This window comes from Cydia splendana, chromosome 18 (genome assembly GCF_910591565.1).
Source record: "Cydia splendana chromosome 18, ilCydSple1.2, whole genome shotgun sequence".
Classification (NCBI taxonomy): domain Eukaryota; kingdom Metazoa; phylum Arthropoda; class Insecta; order Lepidoptera; family Tortricidae; genus Cydia; species Cydia splendana.
In genome coordinates this window covers 16971113-16991473 of record NC_085977.1, presented here as the reverse complement: position 1 = coordinate 16991473, position 20361 = coordinate 16971113, and the positions used below count along the sequence as shown (strand labels likewise).

Below are 20361 nucleotides of genomic sequence, written 5' to 3'. Positions count from 1 at the left end.
TTCGAAAGCAGTGTGTGGGCATCAACCATGTGACACATGCAACGAAAGTTGCCAGGACACGTGAGCGGAGGTGGTCCTACGACGCTGCACGGTCCGTCCGGCAAGCCGGTAAATGGGTTACGGAAAGGTATAGGGTTTGGGTCTAAACCGAAGCGAACTTCTAGGCTCAGCGCGTCCTTTATTCTTTCTTGCCGTCTGAGTCAAGCAACGTTCGCTTAAAACTCAGCGCGTACTTGTTTCTTTCTTGCTGTCTGAGTTAAGCAATGTCGCTTGAAACTCAGCGCGTACGTTTTTCTATCTTGATGTCTGAGTTAAGCTATGTCGCTTGAAACTCAGCGCGTACGTTTTTCTATCTTCATCCGGCTTCAAAAGGACCAAACTGTGGAGTGTAGACTGTAGCTTTTCGTGATGGGGGTTCGTTGGGAGAAGCGTAGAAACTCGCCGCTGGAACGCGCTGGCCGCTGTGCTGTCTCGAAGTCCGCTATACCTCCATTTACCGGTATATGTGTTGTGTGAAATGAAAACACATATATTTGATTTATTCACTTGGAGAGTGTTCAGGCTGGTATGAGTGAAGCTCTCTTGATGTCTCTGATATCTCTGAATAAGCCACGAAACGGCTCTGCCTTATATAGTAAAACACAAGGCCGTTTGGTACCTTCTTCAACTAGTGGGTGTATCATGCAGAGTCAGTAATGTATATTTTTGCCAGTCTCGTCTCTCCTTCAAACCTTCAAGAAAAGAGCACACACTTACAACCAACCCAATCTTTCTAGTGTTGTGGGTGTCCATGGGTGAAGGTAATCGCTTACCATCAGGCGATTCGTCTGCTCATTTACCTTCTATATCATAAAAAATTCCATTGTTGCATTTGCCTATCTATTTTCTAACACTCTCAAGTGAAGTGAACGCGTAATATTGCTATTATTATTTTTTAGGCGTCGTTTGTTGAAGACCGACTAATACAAATCGACTCTAACCACCTTATTCATAAACGTTTACTAAAGTTGACAAGCCGATAACAATCGTTTGTACCTTTCCATCATACCAATACGTCGGAAAGGGATAAACGAGTATTATCGGCTTGTCAATTTTAGTAAACGTTTATAAATAAGGGGGTAGAGGTTATTTTATTCCGTACTACATTAAGTGCAAAGAAATTGTTAGTACCTACCTTACTTAATCTAAAATATTATCTTCGATAACAAAGAAAACAAGAGACCATTAAGCCCATTTACCATCAACCATAGACCATTGAGATCCATTTCAACTCCAGTATGTTTTCCTTCAGAACTTGATCTAACAATTTAATTAAATTCAGAACTAACAGAAACTCGCTCACTATCACAAAAGGTCGTAAGAGACCATGTTTTGCTTCAAACGTATAACATTTTGGATAAAAGCCTCGAGTAATTAATTATCCTTCCCGCCTTCTTGACCGTAACTTTGTTTAAGGAAATTATACTGAAATAACCATTGTATTTATAGTAACAGGCCAATTCGTGACGTTACACGGGTAAAGGTACCATATGGCGGTTGGCGCGTACGTCGTGTTAGCACCGGATTAGTATTGCAGCGACATTAATATTATACCTTTACGCGTGGAACGTCACATTCGAGTTTTAGTTATTCGATCTGTTTCCGATACGATACCGATCTATCAGTGTCAAAAGTTACATTTCTTCAACCAAAACGTCACTTTTACTGACAGATTAGTGACATATCGGAAACAGATCGAATAACCAAAACTCGCATTGGCCTATAAGGTATTCATTGTACAGTCAACGGTAAAAATATGGGTGTAGCCAACTTATTCAAAAATATGTCCCATAGTCCTTAATTCGCTGACATAAGAGCTATGGGACATATTTTTGAGATGATTTGTGCACCCATATTTTTACAGTTGACTGAAGACAGTCACTAGTTGTCAATTTTTGTAGAGCAGTAGACCAAAACAACGTGTATTTTTAAACGACTATATTATACGCTGGGTAGTTAGTATAGGCCCAAATGAATTAGGTCATTTTCATGTTTTACTAAAAAAAAACGACTTTTTTAAATAATTCAGCACGCAATGTATCGTTTTTAATGACGTGACGTCACAAGTGATAACTATGGAAGCAAAATAATATATTACAAGTGATAACTATGGAAGCAAAATATATAAATATTGCCGCTCCAAAAAAATAAGAATTGTATTGCACTGTACTAGTTAAGACTAAAAAACATTTATTCTTTAAATCGTTTCATGGCATTTAAACCTACTCCTCGATTCAATTTGCGAGTGTATTAAAACAGGCTAGTTTGTTTTATAATGCATTATCCTAAGATAAGTTTTTTAACTCAACAGTTTTGCCCTTCGCTTCTGTCATATATCGTCTCATTCAACAGATGACGCTACGATGCGCGTTCCATACTTGTAGCCATTGTATGTAAGTCCCACATCGCGCTCTACAAGTTTTTAATGTCAGCTGCGTTATTCCAGTTAACTTTCATTAGACTCCGGTCCCTTAGCACATCACCTGTCAGGAGAGATATCTCTCTACTGTTCTCTCTTAATATATTTTCATATTCATGAACTGAACACAAAGGAGTATCTATTTCTTCAGTTACACCTAATTTAGAAAAATCTACTTTATATACATTCTTTTCATAATTGAAATCGATCATCGGTACAAATCTATGTCCCCACAAAATCTCATTTGATGTATAACTTGATATAGCTTGCACTGGTTGGCCAGTTGATTCAATTATACCTTCGAAAACTACTAAAATTTCTAAACCACCAGTCAGTAAGTCTGGCGCAGAAATATAATAAAAAGGACTAGTTCTATCTATAACATGAATAACTGACACAGGCCATAAGAAGAACGTAGATTCGCATCCATCTAGTTCCACGTTTAGAGATATCTGCTCAAATTCATCTAAAATGTCGTCACGATCCATTCTTATTATATACATTAAAGCTTTGATATTAAGTATTCTGGACTTCCTCATATCACCCACTCTGAAAACTAAACACATTTTACCATCCTTAGCATAAATGACAGCATTCTTGCTGAATAGAATGGTCTGTGTTCTATTTTTAGGTCTAGTTAGTTTGGCAAACAATATTCCGATCATAAATGCTTGGAAAATTGTGCTAACGATACATTGCATGCACATAGTGAATATGGCATCAGGGCATTCTAAAGTTATCTTTCTATGTCCGTAAGCAACTGTTGTCTGAACTTCGATACTGAAGAGAAAAGCTGAGGTGAAATTGTAAATCTCTCTGATGCAGGGAGTCCATTCGGTCCCATTAACAATTTCGTTGTTATTAAAATCGCCATGGCCCATAGCAATGAGCCAGTACAAGCATCCAAAAAACAACCAGATGGTGATGAAAGCCATGAAGAAATTTAACAGAGTCCATCGCCATCTTGCTTTGACCATAGTGACGAACCAGGTGGTGAAGAATCGAAGCTTATTCTTGGAATTGAACTTCTCAATGTTGAATTCGCCATTTTTAAAGACGGCGCGTTTGAAGTAGTGCTTATATTTGTAGGGTTTGTGATGATTGGATCCTGAAAGGAAAAGAAATCATGATAAGAGAGGAAGTATCTATTTATTTGCTTTATAAATGCCATCAAAATCTTTCAAAATATTTTCAATAAGACAATACAATATAAATTGCTAACTAATATGAAAAGGAATATAACATACATATAATCAAACTATGGTAGACAACAGGCGGTCTTATCGCGAAATCTCTTCCAGACAACCTTAGGGTAGTGGAGACAAGGCAAACAAAACAAGTTAGTAAAAACAATAATGTTAAGATCCAGACAGGAAAATGAGGTTTCTATGTAAAGAACATTTCGCGCAGAGTCGTCCACCTTCGTCTTAAGGATGGATAATTTTAGCTAGATATTGCCAATTGTTATACATTTTTGTTTTAATTACTACTGATTTCCGCAAAGTAACGCGTGATTATTTATTAATTATCTATAGAATGTCATAAAAATATAGAAACAATAAAATTACACGTAATACCAAGTTACAAGCTGAGTGATCCAAAGGGCAATGAGGGAAAATTTTAAATTGTACACACCTGATAATAACAACGTATTTTCCATAGTTTTGTAGACATAATATGATTACGACATACTTTCTTCAGAGTCAATCCTTTACTGACGACCCATATGTAGTTTTGTCTTAAAATTTACATTAAATGATAAGATATAATCTAGGAAACTGCGCCCTAGAGACGTCACTTTTGTAGTAAATGACATAGTAAAACAAAACAAATGATCAGAGTAAATAAACGTGAACGTCATCATAGAGTTGACTCCTACCTTCGACTTCGCCTTAAATGAAAATCATTACAAGGCACTTGTCCCACCAAGAGCGAGTAAGCGATTAACTATCGGCGTTTTTCTCGCCCAAGAAACGAACAAAAGATTAGGATTCTGTGTTAGTAAATGAGACACATAGTTTATCGCTGGCTGTTCACATTGCCGGCGAGAACACTCGATCTACTAGTTTGTCGCCGCGATAAGATAAAACCAGCGACTGAATATAATAATATATAGACATCGCTCTTCATAGAAAAATGCCTACCAAAAATGACCCCAGCCACACTGACACTGACAACTATCCCTTCTCTATGAATATGTCCCACCAGCTTTTAATTATATCCAATAAACAATTTCCCGCTATTCAAAAAAAGTTGTGATTGGTCAATATAAGTTTTGATTGGCTATAATAACATTCTATGCGTCAAACTTCATGCGCGGCATTACAATATTTTGGCGTTGTCAAATCTTATAAGGATTATACTAACCAAGAGGGAACCAATTCATATAATTATTATTCTGACGCGTATTTATTTATTGACATTTAAAAGTTGAAGTATAATATTAAAGAGTAGTATGTATTTTGAAACAGTGTCAGTACAGTTATAGACTACCCGTCCCTCTTTTTAACATAGTTAGAAAAAGACGGGTAGTCTATCTCGCTGCGAGATACTGTCGCGCCAATCAGGTGCTAGGCCCTGGTCTTCCATAAATATTTCTGTACCAAAATTAGATGCCAGGGACACAGTTAAAATATAAACATTAAAAAAAGCGCCTCCTACAACGGCGATTAGTATTTACTACCACTAATTTTAATTAACCGGATAGTCCGTTACGGACTATATCAATACAACTTCTTTAACAAATTAATATAATAGGATCTTAATATCAATGCAATGCAATGCAAAGTGGCGTGCTCTCGTTTCGGAGGCCAAGATCCTCTTTGGATCGCTGAGCCATATTAGTTAGTTAATATCAATGGCTGTTCAAAAAATTGCATAACATCATCCCCATATAAAATCTGTTATGATCAAAATAAATCAAGATAATACTATCCTGGCTAAATTATAGGTGAAAGGTAATCCCATAATATTTTCAGTTTTTGTTGGAACGGCTAGCACATCATTTAACCTTACATTAAGGCATATTTTTTCCTTAAAGAAATAATCTAAATACTTCTTACAACGACTGTCACAACGGGCCGCCATTTGCGAACTAAATAGCTCCGTGGCACAATATTTACGCCCCACCTACCGTGGCACAATATGTGTGGGGTCATTTTACAGAGCTAGTTCGTCATCTATGTTTATTATCAATCGCTGGATAAAACTAGCTCAGCGGTACTCGCTCGGCGATGCTCGCTTCGTAGTTAGAACTCAAGCTGCGAGACCAATCAGTCTGCGTGTTCGGCTACGCTGCACCGCCCGAGCGAGTGACGCGAGTAATATCCCGTCGCACTCGAACACTCGCCTATAGCCGAGCGACAAAACTATTGGAGCTAACACTCGCTTCTCGCCGCTCGGCCACTCGTTTCTAGTTTATCGTTCTACTCGCTTATCGCTCATCGTCGGCGGTGGGACAAGTGCCTACTCGTAAAACAAAGTCCCCCGCCGCGTCTGCCTGTTTGTGTGTTTGTTCGCGATAAACTCAAAAACGACTGAACGGATTTTCATGCGGTTTTCCACTATCAATAGAGTGAGTCTTGAGGAAGGTTTAGGTGTATAATTTGTTAACCAGTGCGAAGCAGGGGCGGGCCGCTAGTAATACCTAAATAATGCTTTGCGCGTACTTTTCCGTTACTGTAGACGCACGGGCGAATGATAATAAAATGACATCATTTTGATGTCAAACTGTAAGTTCGAATTGACCTACGGCTACCACCAGTTTGATACTGACATATTCGCTAACGTCTGCTTACTTTCTATATGCATCTTGCTTATATTGGCATATAATAATATTAGTGCAAGCGAGACGTTATAGAAAGTAAGTTAGGCAGACGTTAGTGTATATTATATCAGTTTGACTCTTGATAAAGCAGTCGATGTAAGGCTACTAGATACTGTATCGAATTTGATGATATCCCGTTGTAGCAGCTGTTTATCCGAACTGTAAGTTGATTATCCAAGTTCCGACGTTAGCTCATTCCGGTAACGCGCTAACTCAAATACGTTGCGCGGAAGTTTTAGGCTAATCTGATTGGGATAATGGGAGACACCTTATGTGTTCTAATTTAGGGCTTAAGAACTAACATGTTTTACAGTCATTGCTAAATATTACTAATTTAGTAAAATGTACGTACTAAAAAAAATTACTGAAGTAGAAATCTAACCGGAGCATTTATTTAACTAGATAATAATAAATGATAAAATAAAAAGATAATACGAGTAATTACATGGGTAGATTACTAAAGCAGAAAGATTTTACTGTATCAAATTTGATGAAAACCCGTAGCAGCTGTTTAGCCGAGCAGTAAGTTGATTACCCAAGTTCCGATTCCGACGTTAGCTCATTCCGGTAACGCGTTAACTCAAATACGTTGCGTGGAAGTTTTTGGCTCATCTGAATTGGAACAGTGGGGAAACAGTAGAGGCCATTATTTATAGCTACTACTCTGAGCACAGAATTGAATTGTAAACTTAACTATGCAAAGGTCGAATTGGATAGTTAGAATAAATACTATGTTTTTGGAAAATAAATATTTTTTGTTACAAGCTTTTATCGCTGACTGTACTTTCTTTCTACAGGCAACTAATACTCATCGAGAAAATTCTTATGTTTGGGGTTAAATACAATCAGGTTGCTTTGTTTTATGACAGAGTTCCTATGGCCACCGTCTGTCTCCATCATGAGATCAGTTCGATGGTACCATAATATTGCATTGTTCGTTGCAAATTCATTGCAAATATTCGCCTTCATCGGGGCGAAGTGGGTCAAATTTAACTTGCGATATTTACTTGACCGAAGCGTAGCGAAGGTCTATGTTTTGACTCGGGCATTTTGCTTTCGTATGTCCGTCCGGATGTTCTCCTCTACAGGTCACAATTCTCAACCGATTCTCGTGAAATTTTGTGACCAGATTCTATGATTAAATAATTTTTTTTATGTTAATCCAGTTTTTGGAATTTTTAAAAAATGGCGGAGTCGTGATACCTCGCGCCTAAACAAATAGTCGTATCGATATCATAAGAGTTTTTTTTGAGATATGTTTATAGATTAAATGGCCAAAAATTCAGAAAATTTATTTCGCTGGTTTCGGAGGTATTGAGATATTTAATTTTAACTAATTTTAACTTGAGAGTGAGTAGCTAAATTTCGTCAGCTTATCTAAGAACTATTTGGCTCAGTTTGTAAACGTTCGCTTTTTTTTGTTTGCACAGAGAGTCTGGGTTCGATCCCCAGTAAGACATAACTTTTTTTATTTTATTTTTTCACTTAAACTTCGTATTTTTTTTAATGTATAAAATTTTTTGTATTGTTGATTGATCAAACCGCTGTGTGGCGCTGTGCACGGTCCCAATAAGCTATGCTCGCGAGATCTACAGCTCACAGAGCCACTAGTTATACTTACAGACGGACAGAAAACGGGACAGGTGAAACTAAATAAAAGCATATACATAAAAGGAAAAGGTAAAAGAGGCCATTATACCTAGGGCATACTGAAAATTCCTGAACTGGCCACTTAGAAAAATAATCCTTATACAGATCAGAATCCAGAAACTTTCAGTATGGCCGACTAGTTACTCTTGGCGAAATTGAATTGTGCAGATTGATGTTCAGCAAGTGAAACGTTTTTTAAATTAATTTTGAAAACTTTTACTTAATAGCAGGAAAAATTAAAGCTCTGTAATAAAAAAGAACTATCCTAGTCGATGGTGACCCTGCCTACGAAGCAGGAGGTCCAGGATTCGAATCCTGGTAAGGGCATTTTTTGTGTGTTTATCACAAATATTTTGTTATAGATATTTTCTAGATATATAATTATTTATTATATAACCATTAATCATATATTTTAATATGTTAAATGTATATCATCGTCTAGTACCCACAACACAAGCCTTACTGAGCTTATGTCCTGTATTTTTTTTAATTAAAATATACAAGTCAAGTAGCTAAACTTTTATATAAAAGAACCCTAACGAGCTCAATACCCGTTTACAAAGTAAAATATTTCAGAATACGGTACAAAAAGCGAGAAATAATGATATTATTTCTTAGTTTATATTCATTAGTTTTACTTACTATTTCGGAAACGGTAGACGCCCGGTTTCACCAATGGCTCCAATTCTGTTTCTTCGGATAACTTTTGATCCTTTAGCAAATTTAGCATCATTGCGCTGTAAAAATATTACATAAATAAATAATACCGAGAATATTTATACCTACAAAACGCGAGAGTTTAAGGCCCACTTGCACCATCCCACTAACCCGGGTTAAGCGGTTTAACCGTCAACCCAGTGTCAAATTGTACTGGTAACCATGGTAACTTCAGGTTAACCGGCTAACTCCGGGTTAATGGAATGGTGCATGTGGGTTTAAAGTGTTAAACTGCTAAACTTGTTAAGTATAATAAAAAAAAACTACCTGTCAACCAAATCCACTGTCACTGAACCGCCGAATAATTAATTTTCTCAAACGTAAATGTAATTACGTAATGATAATGAAACAGAGAAACGGTAATCGTTTGAATCATGTTTAACATGAAAGTGAGTGAGATACTATCCGCTTATGTAGTACCTAATTAGGTGGTATTTATAGATAGTGTCTTGATAAGATAGGAGTACAGGCGGAGAAAAAATGGTTACTTACTTAATTTACTATGTACTTACTTACTTAGGTACTTACTCCTCCTGGCGCAGTGAACTTTCTGCCCGATTCGAACTTTAAGATACGTCAATTAATAGATCTAGACACGATATGGATGACAATCCCGACGTGGTAATCCGTCAAAAACGACTCTAAGCTTTGTTGTCAGACTAGTTTCGCGAACGACGCCATGGTGAGGCAGAATGTATGTATGTCTGTCTGCGTCGGGAGTTGTGTTTTCCTCCATGTGCTTCATATGGACACATCTGTGTCAGTGTCAAAAGTGACGTTTTTGTTTGAAGAAACGTCACATTTGACACTGACATGTCTTGGCATCTAACACGACTGCTCGCCACTGATCCCGGTCCTGTGCTGTTTCTCGCCAGGCTTGAGCCTGGAGCGCAGATCCGTGTCCATCACATCCTTCCATCAATACCTAGGCTGACCGGGACGGCGTACTGTGGTGTGTTGAGAAAATGGCTCAACGTGAAATATTTGTCTTAAAGAAAAACTAGTGGCTCTGTACTAAAAAAACCGGCCAAGTGCGAGTCGGACTCGCAAACGAAGGGTTCCGTACCATTATCTATAAAAACGGTCACCCATCCATGCAAGTACTGACCCCGCCCGACGTTGCTTAACTTCGGTCAAAAATCACGTTTGTTGTATGGGAGCCCCACTTAAATCTTTATTTTATTCTGTTTTTAGTATTTCTTGTTATAGCGGCAACAGAAATACATCATCTGTGAAAATTTCAACTGTCTAGCTATCACGGTTCGTGAGATACAGCCTGGTGACAGACGGACGGACGGACGGACGGACAGCGGAGTCTTAGTAATAGGGTTCCGTTTTACCCTTTGGGTACGGAACCCTAAAAATATGAAAATAAAAAATACTCACCTACTTCGTTGAGTCATTATCACAGCGAACTTATAATGGTCTTAAGTGCCATAGACTCTACTGGCACTTAAGTACTTTATGCCAACTTCTACCATAATGAACATTTTCCAAAAAAATAATCGACAGAAAAAATCTAACTACCGAGTCTGCTTACAAAATTTCATGAGAATCGTTAAGTTAACGTTTCGTAAAACTATTTTTACAGTAAGTACAGTCGCCATCAGATATATCGGAGCGGCCAAGGTGCTCACAAATATCGGAACACGCCTCTATTGTCAGGGCGTTAGAGCGCGTGTTCAGATATGGTGAACACCTTGGCCGCTCCGATATATCTGATGGCGACTGTACATATAATTATTATAGTGCTACTTTATCGCACTCGAAAATTTTAAAAGGCAATAACAATGTACTGTAAAACGTTGTACGATACATGTGCGAATAGGTAATACCAAAGATGTATATGTAACTCCGTATAAGATAAATAAAGTCTAAGAAAAAAACGTGCCACGGAAATCAAGAAAAAGTCATTCTCGAATAGATGGCGCCATACCTTTGGCCTATTCTCGGCTAGATGGCGTGACGACACCGTTTCATATTTAACAATCTTAACACATATCAGTGAAAGAACATGGGTCAGTATGGAACAATAAAAATTAAAAATCATTTATCCGTATACATATTCTGATTAATTTATACATTTTCAATTTTATTTTAAGGTTTAATCGTGTGTCGATAGATGGCAGTAAATGTACCGTGACTACAAAATTTAGTATGGCAATAGCCCTCTATACTATCTATTCTCTTTGGTAATACACAACTCGTGTCGATTTAAAACACTCTTAAACACTCTTATATTAATATGCTTTATTTAAGATTTATGTTAATGATTGTACATAATTAAATATTTAACAGTAGCTGCTAAAATAACAGCATCATGAAGATTTGAAGATGTAACGTAAACACCGTGTGTTTTAAATTCGTATAATTTGAAATTATTTTTTAATACTTTAATTTTCCATGTCTGTTTTTAGATGTTTTTATATACCTACTGTTCTCAGTGACAATCAAACGTACCGTCCGCCTAATGTAGCGTATGGACACTTGCAAGTCCATTTTTAATATGTACTACCTATTGTTACTCGTATAAAATTAACTTATCATATTATGCAGCGACCACGATTCATCACCGCATCGAAAAACAAAGGAATTTGGGTCACAATTTGACCACAATTAAGTTAATTAATAATTACCTACTTACCTAGGAACTCGCACACACAGCAACATTCGTAACTGTACATCGACAACACACGGTTAACAGTGTGCCGATGGTACCTATTTGAAAAACTAAAATGTGATGGCTCCTCTACACGATGGGCCAGCGCCGGCCACTCCAAGGGACGCATTTATGCATTAGAGGGCGCAAGTGATATTGCTATCTCATTCTACCGCATGGCTGCGTCCCTTGGAGTGGCCGGCGCTGGCCCATCGTGTAGAGGAGCCATGAGGTGGGTGCATAAAAAACTTTTTTAGATATATTATTTAACTGCATCCTAGCCTAGTCGGTAGTGACCCTGCCTACGAAGCAGGAGGTCCCGGGTTCGAATCCTGGTAAGGGCATTTATTTGTGTATTTATCACAAATATTTGTTCCTGAGATATGGATGTTTTCTATGTATATAAGTATTTATATATTATATATATCGTCGTCTAGTACCCACAACACAAGCCTTAGGGCCAGATTCGGATTTTGAAATAGACATCTTTTAGACATCACCAAGATACGATAACGATATGTTTAAGATCTTACCTGTCAGATTTGATATTTGCGCGATTCTGGAGATACTGTTGAACGATTTACAATTCACATCTAATAGATATCTTACTCTATCTAACGTAAAAGTGACATTGGTTGCCCGAATTGCGCTGCAAAAGAGAACTAGTTGATATCTAAACTATAACGTATCTAGAATGGATCTAGTACGTGTCGTCTCTTGTGAATATCTTGAAGTTCGAATACGGCAGTTATTGAGCTTACTGTGGGACTAGGTTGATCTGTGTAAAAATTGTGCTATAATATTTATTTATTTATTATTTATTTATGATTTAAAGTTTCATATTGTTTTTGACTCGTCACTTACTCCTATAAAAGTCGAACTTAATGGCAGAAGGTATTCTCTACCATTCTACCATTACGCCAACCAGATAACTTTTAAATTAGAATTTCAATATCCATTAAATATATACAGATGTAATGAATAATGCTTTAAATAAGTAAGTTGTAAGTATTTTCACGGAAACGTACGAACGTGACACCAGACTATGCTATGTCAGTCAGTCTCAGTACAAAAAGTACTAAAGTTGACTGAAGTAGCATGACAAATACGAACGTTTACGAGAAAATATGATAACAAAGGATTGTTCACTATATCTGAATTTGAATAATAAATATTATAAGGACAGTCTAACACGAATCGACTAAGTGCCACGGTAAGCTCAAGAAGGCATTTGTTGTGGGTACTCAGACAACATTAAGTATAATATACAAATACTTAAATACATAGAAAACATCCAAACAAATATCTGTGGTCATTACACAAATAAATGCCCTTACCGGGTTTCGAACCCAGGACCCTCGGCTTCACAGGCAGGGTCACTACCCACTAGGACAGACCGGTCGTTGAAAATAAAAACAATTATAATAGAAGGTATGTCATTACTTCACGAGTACCGAGATATCTTGCCTCGATTGCCTTGATCGAGAAGACTCGGGACGAGTGAAGAATGACTTTTCCGCACGTGTATCGAACCACGTTTTTTAATACATTTGCGAAAAAATAAGAAAAACTACCTAAGGAATTCTAAACTTACTTATTTTTTGATTTTTCAGGCAAAGCACTCTCATTTGCAATTGCAGACTTCACACAAATGTCTGGCGGTGTTAAAAATCAATTTCAAACTCTGATTCACTCATTTTATAAGCAACTATTTGAAAACTAAAAATTGGAAAACAAAGTCGTCGATCTTTATTTATTTATTTATTTATTTAAACTTTATTGCACAAAAGAAAACTTATCGTACAAAAGGCGGACTTAATGCCAAAAGCATTCTCTACCAGTCAACCTTAAGGCAAAGCAGAGAGATTGTGGGCGGTGCAACTGCTACTACTACTAACAAAATTTAATATAAGGACGCAACGCTAATTTAAAGAATTTTAACATACATACGCAAGTACATCAAAATATACACGATACATATAATATAAATATACATATAATAAAAATATAAATATACATATATATATATATATATATATATATATACCTGACATTAAATATATACAATAAAATATATAACTTTATTAACTAAAACTAGGAATCCTTCATTCTACCAGCAAAGAAAGCACGTAACGATTTCTTAAAAGCGAACTTGTTTGGGGCATTTTTAATACTAAGGGGGAGTCGGTTCCAAAGGCGCGCTGCCTGCACGCAGAACGAATCTGACATAAAGCCAGTGCGATGTGGAGGGATGGATAAGGACATATTGCCAGAAGAGCGAAGCTGACGGTAGTATTGAAAGAGGGACCTGAGGTATACAGGAGAGTGTGGATCGTTGAGGACAGAGTATAGAGTGCACAGCATGCGAACACTGCGTCGTTGACGGATGGGAAGCCAGCCAAGCTGGGAGCGGTATGAAGAGACATGATCGTATTTACGCAGACAAAAAATGAAACGAATGCAGTTATTGAGAAGGCGATCCAACTTATTGAGAAGTTCTTCAGTTAGGTCAGGATAACACACATCACCATAATCAATTATAGGTAGAATTAGAGTGTTTATAAGGAGAATTTTAGTCTTGCGCAATGAACATTTTTGACATTATGAAGAGGTGTTTATTTTAGCTTTTATTCGACTATTGAACCTACTTCAATGAAAGATTTTTTTTTCAAATGCATGTTCTATAAGTCATAAACAATTGTAAATATAGAACATTGTATTATTATTACCTAAGTATCGTTATTTACGATTATTTGTGTATCGTATATTTATAAAAACAATATCGAATGTTGCCTTCGCTTAAGAAAAACGCCTCTTCTTTGACAGGCGTTTGGCAGCTATTCCGTTCCATTCAAACAACTTATTAAGAACGGAATTTTCAATATTCAATATTAAAAAATAAACGTGTTATAAATATGAAATATGTATATTTTTCGTATTCTTACATTAACAGTACGTTTTTATGTTGATTACGACGTTTTCAGGAAACTAATATCAACACTCATCAATAAGTAGTCGTGAATTGGAAAAAGTATAAATTTTAAAAAATTGGAAAAGTGAAAAGCACTAGTTTGCGATAACCAACTTTCCAAACGCAAAACAGCTACGTAAAGTAGCACTTTTTGAGCAATTGTATTAAAAAAATCTTAAAAACCAAGTGCGTTAACAAAGGAAAACTCTTTTAATTTTAACAGTAGCAATTAAGCTCGAACGCTATCCCAATAGAATTAAGCTCTTAACCCTTAAAAGATAAGATAAGAAAGGATGATTAGCATAAGAATTTAATCAGGAACCATAATGGCCACTCTATATTTCAAGCACTACTTTTGTGGCGAGGAATTTCATATCCGGGATAACTGAGCGTAGTACTTTAGACGAAGATTAATAAAAACTAAAGCAGATACACCATTCTGAAAAGGCAAGAATACAAAAACAGCTGAGAAAAAGTAGCAAGTATAGTCTGTCAATATCATGATATATCATATTTAATTACACAAACTGGTCTGCCGCGGTATAATTTCATTGTTTTTAGGGTTCCGTACCCAAAGGGTAAAACGGGACCCTATTACTAAGACTCCGCTGTCCGTCCGTCCGTCCGTCCGTCCGTCTGTCACCAGGCTGTATCTCGTGATCTGTGATAGCTAGACAGCTGAAATTTTCACAGATGATGTATTTCTGTTGCCGCTATAACAACAAAACAGAATAAAATAAAGATTTAAGTGGGGCTGAATACAACAAACGTGATTTTTGACCGAAGTTAAGCAACGTCGGGCGGGGTCAGTACTTGGATGGGTGACCGTTTTTATAGATAATGGTACGGAACCCTTCGTGTGCGAGTCCGACTCGCACATGGCCGGTTTTTACCTTAAATTCCGACGTTTCAGTTGAGTTGCATCAGCTTTGGTCACGGAAAGGCTGACGTCCCAGCAAATGTCAACGGAACGAAAAGAAAAACAATGAAATTATATCGCGGTAGACCCGTTTGTGTAATTAAATATGTGTACAAAACGCGAGAGTTTTAAGTGTTATATGATATATCATGACAGCTAAACTGTGGAATGAACTGTCGCCTGCGATATTTCCGGACCGATACGACCTTCAAACCTTCAAGAAAAGAGCGTACTCCCATCTTAAAGGCCGGCAACGCACTTACACCCCTTCTGGTGTTCAGGGTGTCCAATGGGCGGCGGTAATCGCTGTCATCATAGGTAAAGAACTATTTTGTTAAAGGGGGGGGGGGGTCATTTTTGGCTATTTTCTTAAATATCTTCTAACTTATTTAATTTAAAAATAATAAAAAATATATATTTGAAATTTTCAAATGAGCTCTTTCATTTGATATACCTACATACATATAACACGATATAATTTCATCATCATCATCATCATCATTGGGGGCCTATAATGTCCCACTGCTGGGCAAAGCCCCCCCCCCCACTTTTTCCAGTCTTCCCGATCCTGTGCAGTCTGTGGCCATTAAAATAAAAAGGAGTCTAACTCGTCTCGCCATCGCCGACGTGGTCTGCCAATTCCTCGTTTTGAGCTGGGCGATATAGTTTGAAATACTTTATTTTTAACTTTCTATTACCCCCCAAAAGTGGCCTCCGATTCATGTGTTTACGTTAAATGTCCGTCTTTGGGTCACTAATTTACACATATGTGTACCAAATTTCAACTTAATTGGTCCAGTAGTTTCCGAGAAAATAGGCTGTCACAGACGGACAGTCAGACAGACGCACGAGTGATCCTATAAGGGTTCCGTTTTTCCTTTTGAGGTACGGAACCCTAAAAAATATTGAAATGTAATTAAAATAAAAAGAATCCTTTTGGCCATGGACGTTAGTATCATACCGATTCTTATTTTACCTACTCTAACAAAATCACTACCCCAAACAATACAACAAACGAATACGAATTCGTAGTACGAAACACGATATGTATACTTTTCTCGGAACAAATCCACATCGATTTCGTATCGTAATTCATTACACCGTTTACTTACGAACACTTGAGGCGGAGTGGCGAAGTCAGGTAAGTGAGAAAGTTGAATACTTGATGTTTAAACAAATATTTTTTTTTATTTATTTGGTGAGAAAACAAATCAAACCAAGCACGTATTACAAGATACAATAAATATTAAGCACTAAAAAGGTGAAGGCTGTTAGTAGGGAACAGAGGGCCTACCGCGAACCACATTTGACGTGTTGCCTCTCTGTCCCACGTAAATTCGTACGTAAGTGTGAAGTAGGTAGGTTAATACAATTTCTTAGAATATTTTGTTTAACAATCCGTGTTATTTATATAAAATGCGCCTAATACTTTCCTCCCCACTGGGTAATGAATACTCCAATGGTTATCACAACGTTATTTAAGTGTTACAACATGCTAGTAGTGATGGTCTACTTTAAATCAACCTAATATATATTATATATTATATTAACATCGACCACAGTAATATAATTATAAAATTTACTTAAATTAAATTTCGAATTTAATTGCAAAGACCTATTTATGTTAAAGTAATAGAATTTCTTAGAATATTTTGTCCCACAATCCGTGTTACTTTTTACTCTGGTCAGCTTTTCAGCTACAAAAAAAATCGAACCACCGTGAAATCAGGTAACTTTAGTCCACAATACATAACTATGGTCCAAATTTAAGTTCCAGTATTATGTATAAGTATTTTTCAAATTATGTTGAGTATATAATACATATACAAATACACAAATCAAATTTGTTCCAATTGACAGAGTTGAATTAATAAAGACAATAAAAAAATTGAAGGACAAGCGTTCCAAGGATATTTATAATTTAGATTCTCGTTTTGTTAAAAAGGTATTTTTGGAAAACAGTTACTTACTAGAAATCCTACTTACTGCAGTTAATAGTTGTTTAACGCAGGGAGTTTTTCCACAATGTCTCAAGATAGGGAAGGTTATTCCACTTCACAAAAAAGGAGAAATGGAAGACCCTAACAATTATAGGCCTGTTTACATACTTCCAGCTGTATCTAAAATATTCGAGTCTATAATCAAAAACAAAATAACTCAATATTTTGAACGTCACAGCTTGTCTAATTCGAACCAATTTGGCTTTCAAAAGGGGAAGCTATATGCCACCCTTGGCAGTAGTTATATTTTTGAGGCGTTTGGGGTCGAAACGCTGGGGCCGTGGGGGCCAAGCGCGCGCCGTATATACAGGGCCTTAGCGGAGCGCCTTATAGATGCCGCAGGGGACCAGAGGGCTGGCCTGTATTTTGCTCAACGCGTTAGTATTGCCATACAACGTGGCAATGCGGCCAGCCTTCTGGGCACACTGCCCATCGGCAGTGACTTGGGGGACGTTTTTAATTTATAGGCGTTTTATTTTAAGTTTATGTAGTTTAGAGATAGTTTGTATTATTATTTTAAGCTAATTTAATGTTTTATATTTATTTAATAGTGTTGTAATAAATCTTTCCCAATATCAAAGGGGAAGTCAACAGGAATGGTATTACGCAAAGTTATAGATTTCGTGCTCACAGCCTTGGACAGATCGCAAAACTGCTCTAGTATTTTTTGCGATCTGTCAAAAGCGTTTGACTGTATTCGCCATTATGTACTCTTATTTAAATTAGGATACTATGGATTCAAACACCAAGAAATATATTTAATATAAAGCTATCTTAATAACAGAAGTCAAAAAGTATACATTAATGGAACATGTTCACGTGAAATCAATGTCAATGTTGGTGTACCGCAAGGGTCTATCTTGGGCCCAATTTTATTCTTAATTTATGTAAATGATCTACCTGAGTGTATACCTAATTACGCTATGGTTACCCTATTTGCAGACGATACACAAGTTGCCACAAGATTCAGACCTAGCTAATCTGGAACAGAAAATTAAGAGTATAATGATGACGCTTGGAAAATGGTTTAATGCTAACGGAATTATTTTAAACTCTAACAAAACTACAATATTGACATACCAAAATAAAAATAAAATTGACAGCATAAATACTAGTCACATAGGATTTACAAATGTAACTAACACAATATTTCTAGGATATCACATTGACAAAATTTGTAATAAAATTGCTTCTGGAAATTACGCACTATTAAAACTGAGGCCCTTAATAAATCGTAAAACACTTATATCGGCTTACTACGCACTTGTTCACGCTCATCTAAATTATGCCGTAACTACTTGGGGCAATGCTGTTGGAATACAAAGAATTCTTATATCACAAAAACGAGCTATTAGAACCATATTTAGTTTACGCAAAGGCACTTCAGCCAGAGGATTCTTTATACAAAGTCGAATTATGACAGTAATTTCATTATTTATATTTAATAGCCTGTAAGAAATCCATAGAAGTAAAAATGATTTTAAAACACGGAAGGACATTCACACATATAACACTCGTAATAAGGATAAGCTATGCCTTCCTACGACAAAGCTAATAAAAATATTTAAGCAAGGTATCTCCCTAAAAGTTACCCTTTACAACCTATTGCCTTTACAAATAACACATTTAACATGTACAGAATTTAAAAGTTAACTTAAACGTTTCTTTCAATGTAACCCATTTTACTCAGTCAATGAATTTACAGATAAAATGAATAATAATGACTTTCTCATATAAAAAAACTCTTAGCATACTTTCATTTACACTCTATGAAATTGATGTACTTACCTATTTGATCATTTACTATGTTAAAAATAAATTTTGATTTATATAATTTTATCTACCTATTAAGACATTGCATGATTAGTTTAAGCAATGACCTGTATTTGACTTGGCCACTTGTTACTTGGCCAAATAAAGAAACTTGAAATTGAACTTGCATAGAAACAGCATTGGTGTATCTAAGCTCCAAAATAAATGTAACGATTACAAATCATAAAGGCTCGTTAAGAATCAATGTTAAAACTGGACTATATTATTTTGTACATAAGGACTATAGTTACCTGATTTTACGGTACTCGAATTCGTAAAATGTTGTCTTACGTCACTCTGCCGAAGTCGGAGCTGACAGATGACACGCCATCCCTCTATCGGTGGATGTTTGTCGTTCTATTAGCTCCGAAAACATCTTCAGTTCTACTAACTGGGAATAAATGATTACCGGGTTTCTTGTGTGTTCATTTATTTACGTGGTTTTGTTTTACCTACAGAAAAACTCTCTTCTTCCTCGCGTTATCCCGGCATTTTGCCACGGTTCATGGGAGCGTGGGGTCCGCTTGAAAACTAATCCCAAGAATTGACGTAGGTACTAGTTTTTACGGAAGCGACTGCCATATGACCTTCCAACCAAGAGGGGAAACTAGGCGTTATTGGCATTAACCCGGTTTCCTCACGATGTTTTCTTTCACCGAAAAGCGACTGGTAAATATCAACTGATATTTCGTACATACATACATACATACATCACTGGCTCAGTGACCCAAAGAGGATCGTGGCCTCTGACACAAGAGAGCGCCACTCTGCCCTATTCTGCGCCACTTCACGCCAGTTGGGTATTCCGAGGGCGGACAGGTCTTTTTGGGCTTCGTCCGTCCAGCGGTATCTGGGACGCCCCGACGGACGTTTTCCGCCCGGGTGCCCCACATACGCTCTTCTCACAGCACGATCCTCCCCCATCCATACATATTATATATTACAATATATATTATATACATACATAAGATATGATAAGATATTTCGTACATAAGTCCCGAAAAACTCATTGGTACGAGCCGGGGTTTAAAGCCGTGACCTCCGGATAGAAAGTCGCACGCGCTTACCGCTAGGCCACCAGCGCTTACCTACAGAAAAAACTACTTACAAAAATAAAAATAATCTTGAACCAAGGAATATAAGATATTGGAACAAAATATTACCTACTCGGGTTTCGTCATTACCAAACTAAAATGGAATTGCGCGGGACATGTTGCTAGGCAGAGTGATGGCGGGTGGACTAAAATGTTAACAGAATGGTAGCCGCTTTCGAATGAAAGAAGTGCCTGCCGTCCGTTGGCTCGTTGGGTGGACGACATCCGGAAAATTGCGGGTTCTGAATGAGATTA

The 20361-nt window shown here is 36.9% G+C and overlaps 1 protein-coding gene and 2 long non-coding RNA genes across 3 annotated transcripts in view; 1 reads left to right on the top strand and 2 right to left on the bottom strand.

Annotated features, from left to right (window-relative positions):
* Positions 1-2274: 2274 nt before the first annotated feature.
* LOC134799126 (inward rectifier potassium channel 2-like) lies at positions 2275-3558 on the bottom strand. The gene has a single exon (XM_063771524.1). It carries the CDS (start codon positions 3433-3435, stop codon positions 2452-2454), a length of 984 nt encoding a protein of 327 aa, XP_063627594.1. The 5' UTR covers positions 3436-3558; the 3' UTR covers positions 2275-2451.
* A 1871-nt stretch (positions 3559-5429) lies between these two features.
* Positions 5430-20361, bottom strand: part of LOC134799169 (uncharacterized) — a 238318-nt gene continuing 223386 nt past the window's right edge. Inside the window, exon 2 of the long non-coding RNA XR_010145341.1 lies at positions 5430-5670. This is a non-coding gene — a long non-coding RNA (uncharacterized LOC134799169). The remainder of the gene's footprint in view (positions 5671-20361) is intronic.
* LOC134799166 (uncharacterized) overlaps positions 10442-20361 on the top strand; it is a 117837-nt gene continuing 107917 nt past the window's right edge. The window contains exon 1 of the long non-coding RNA XR_010145338.1: positions 10442-10479. This is a non-coding gene — a long non-coding RNA (uncharacterized LOC134799166). The remainder of the gene's footprint in view (positions 10480-20361) is intronic.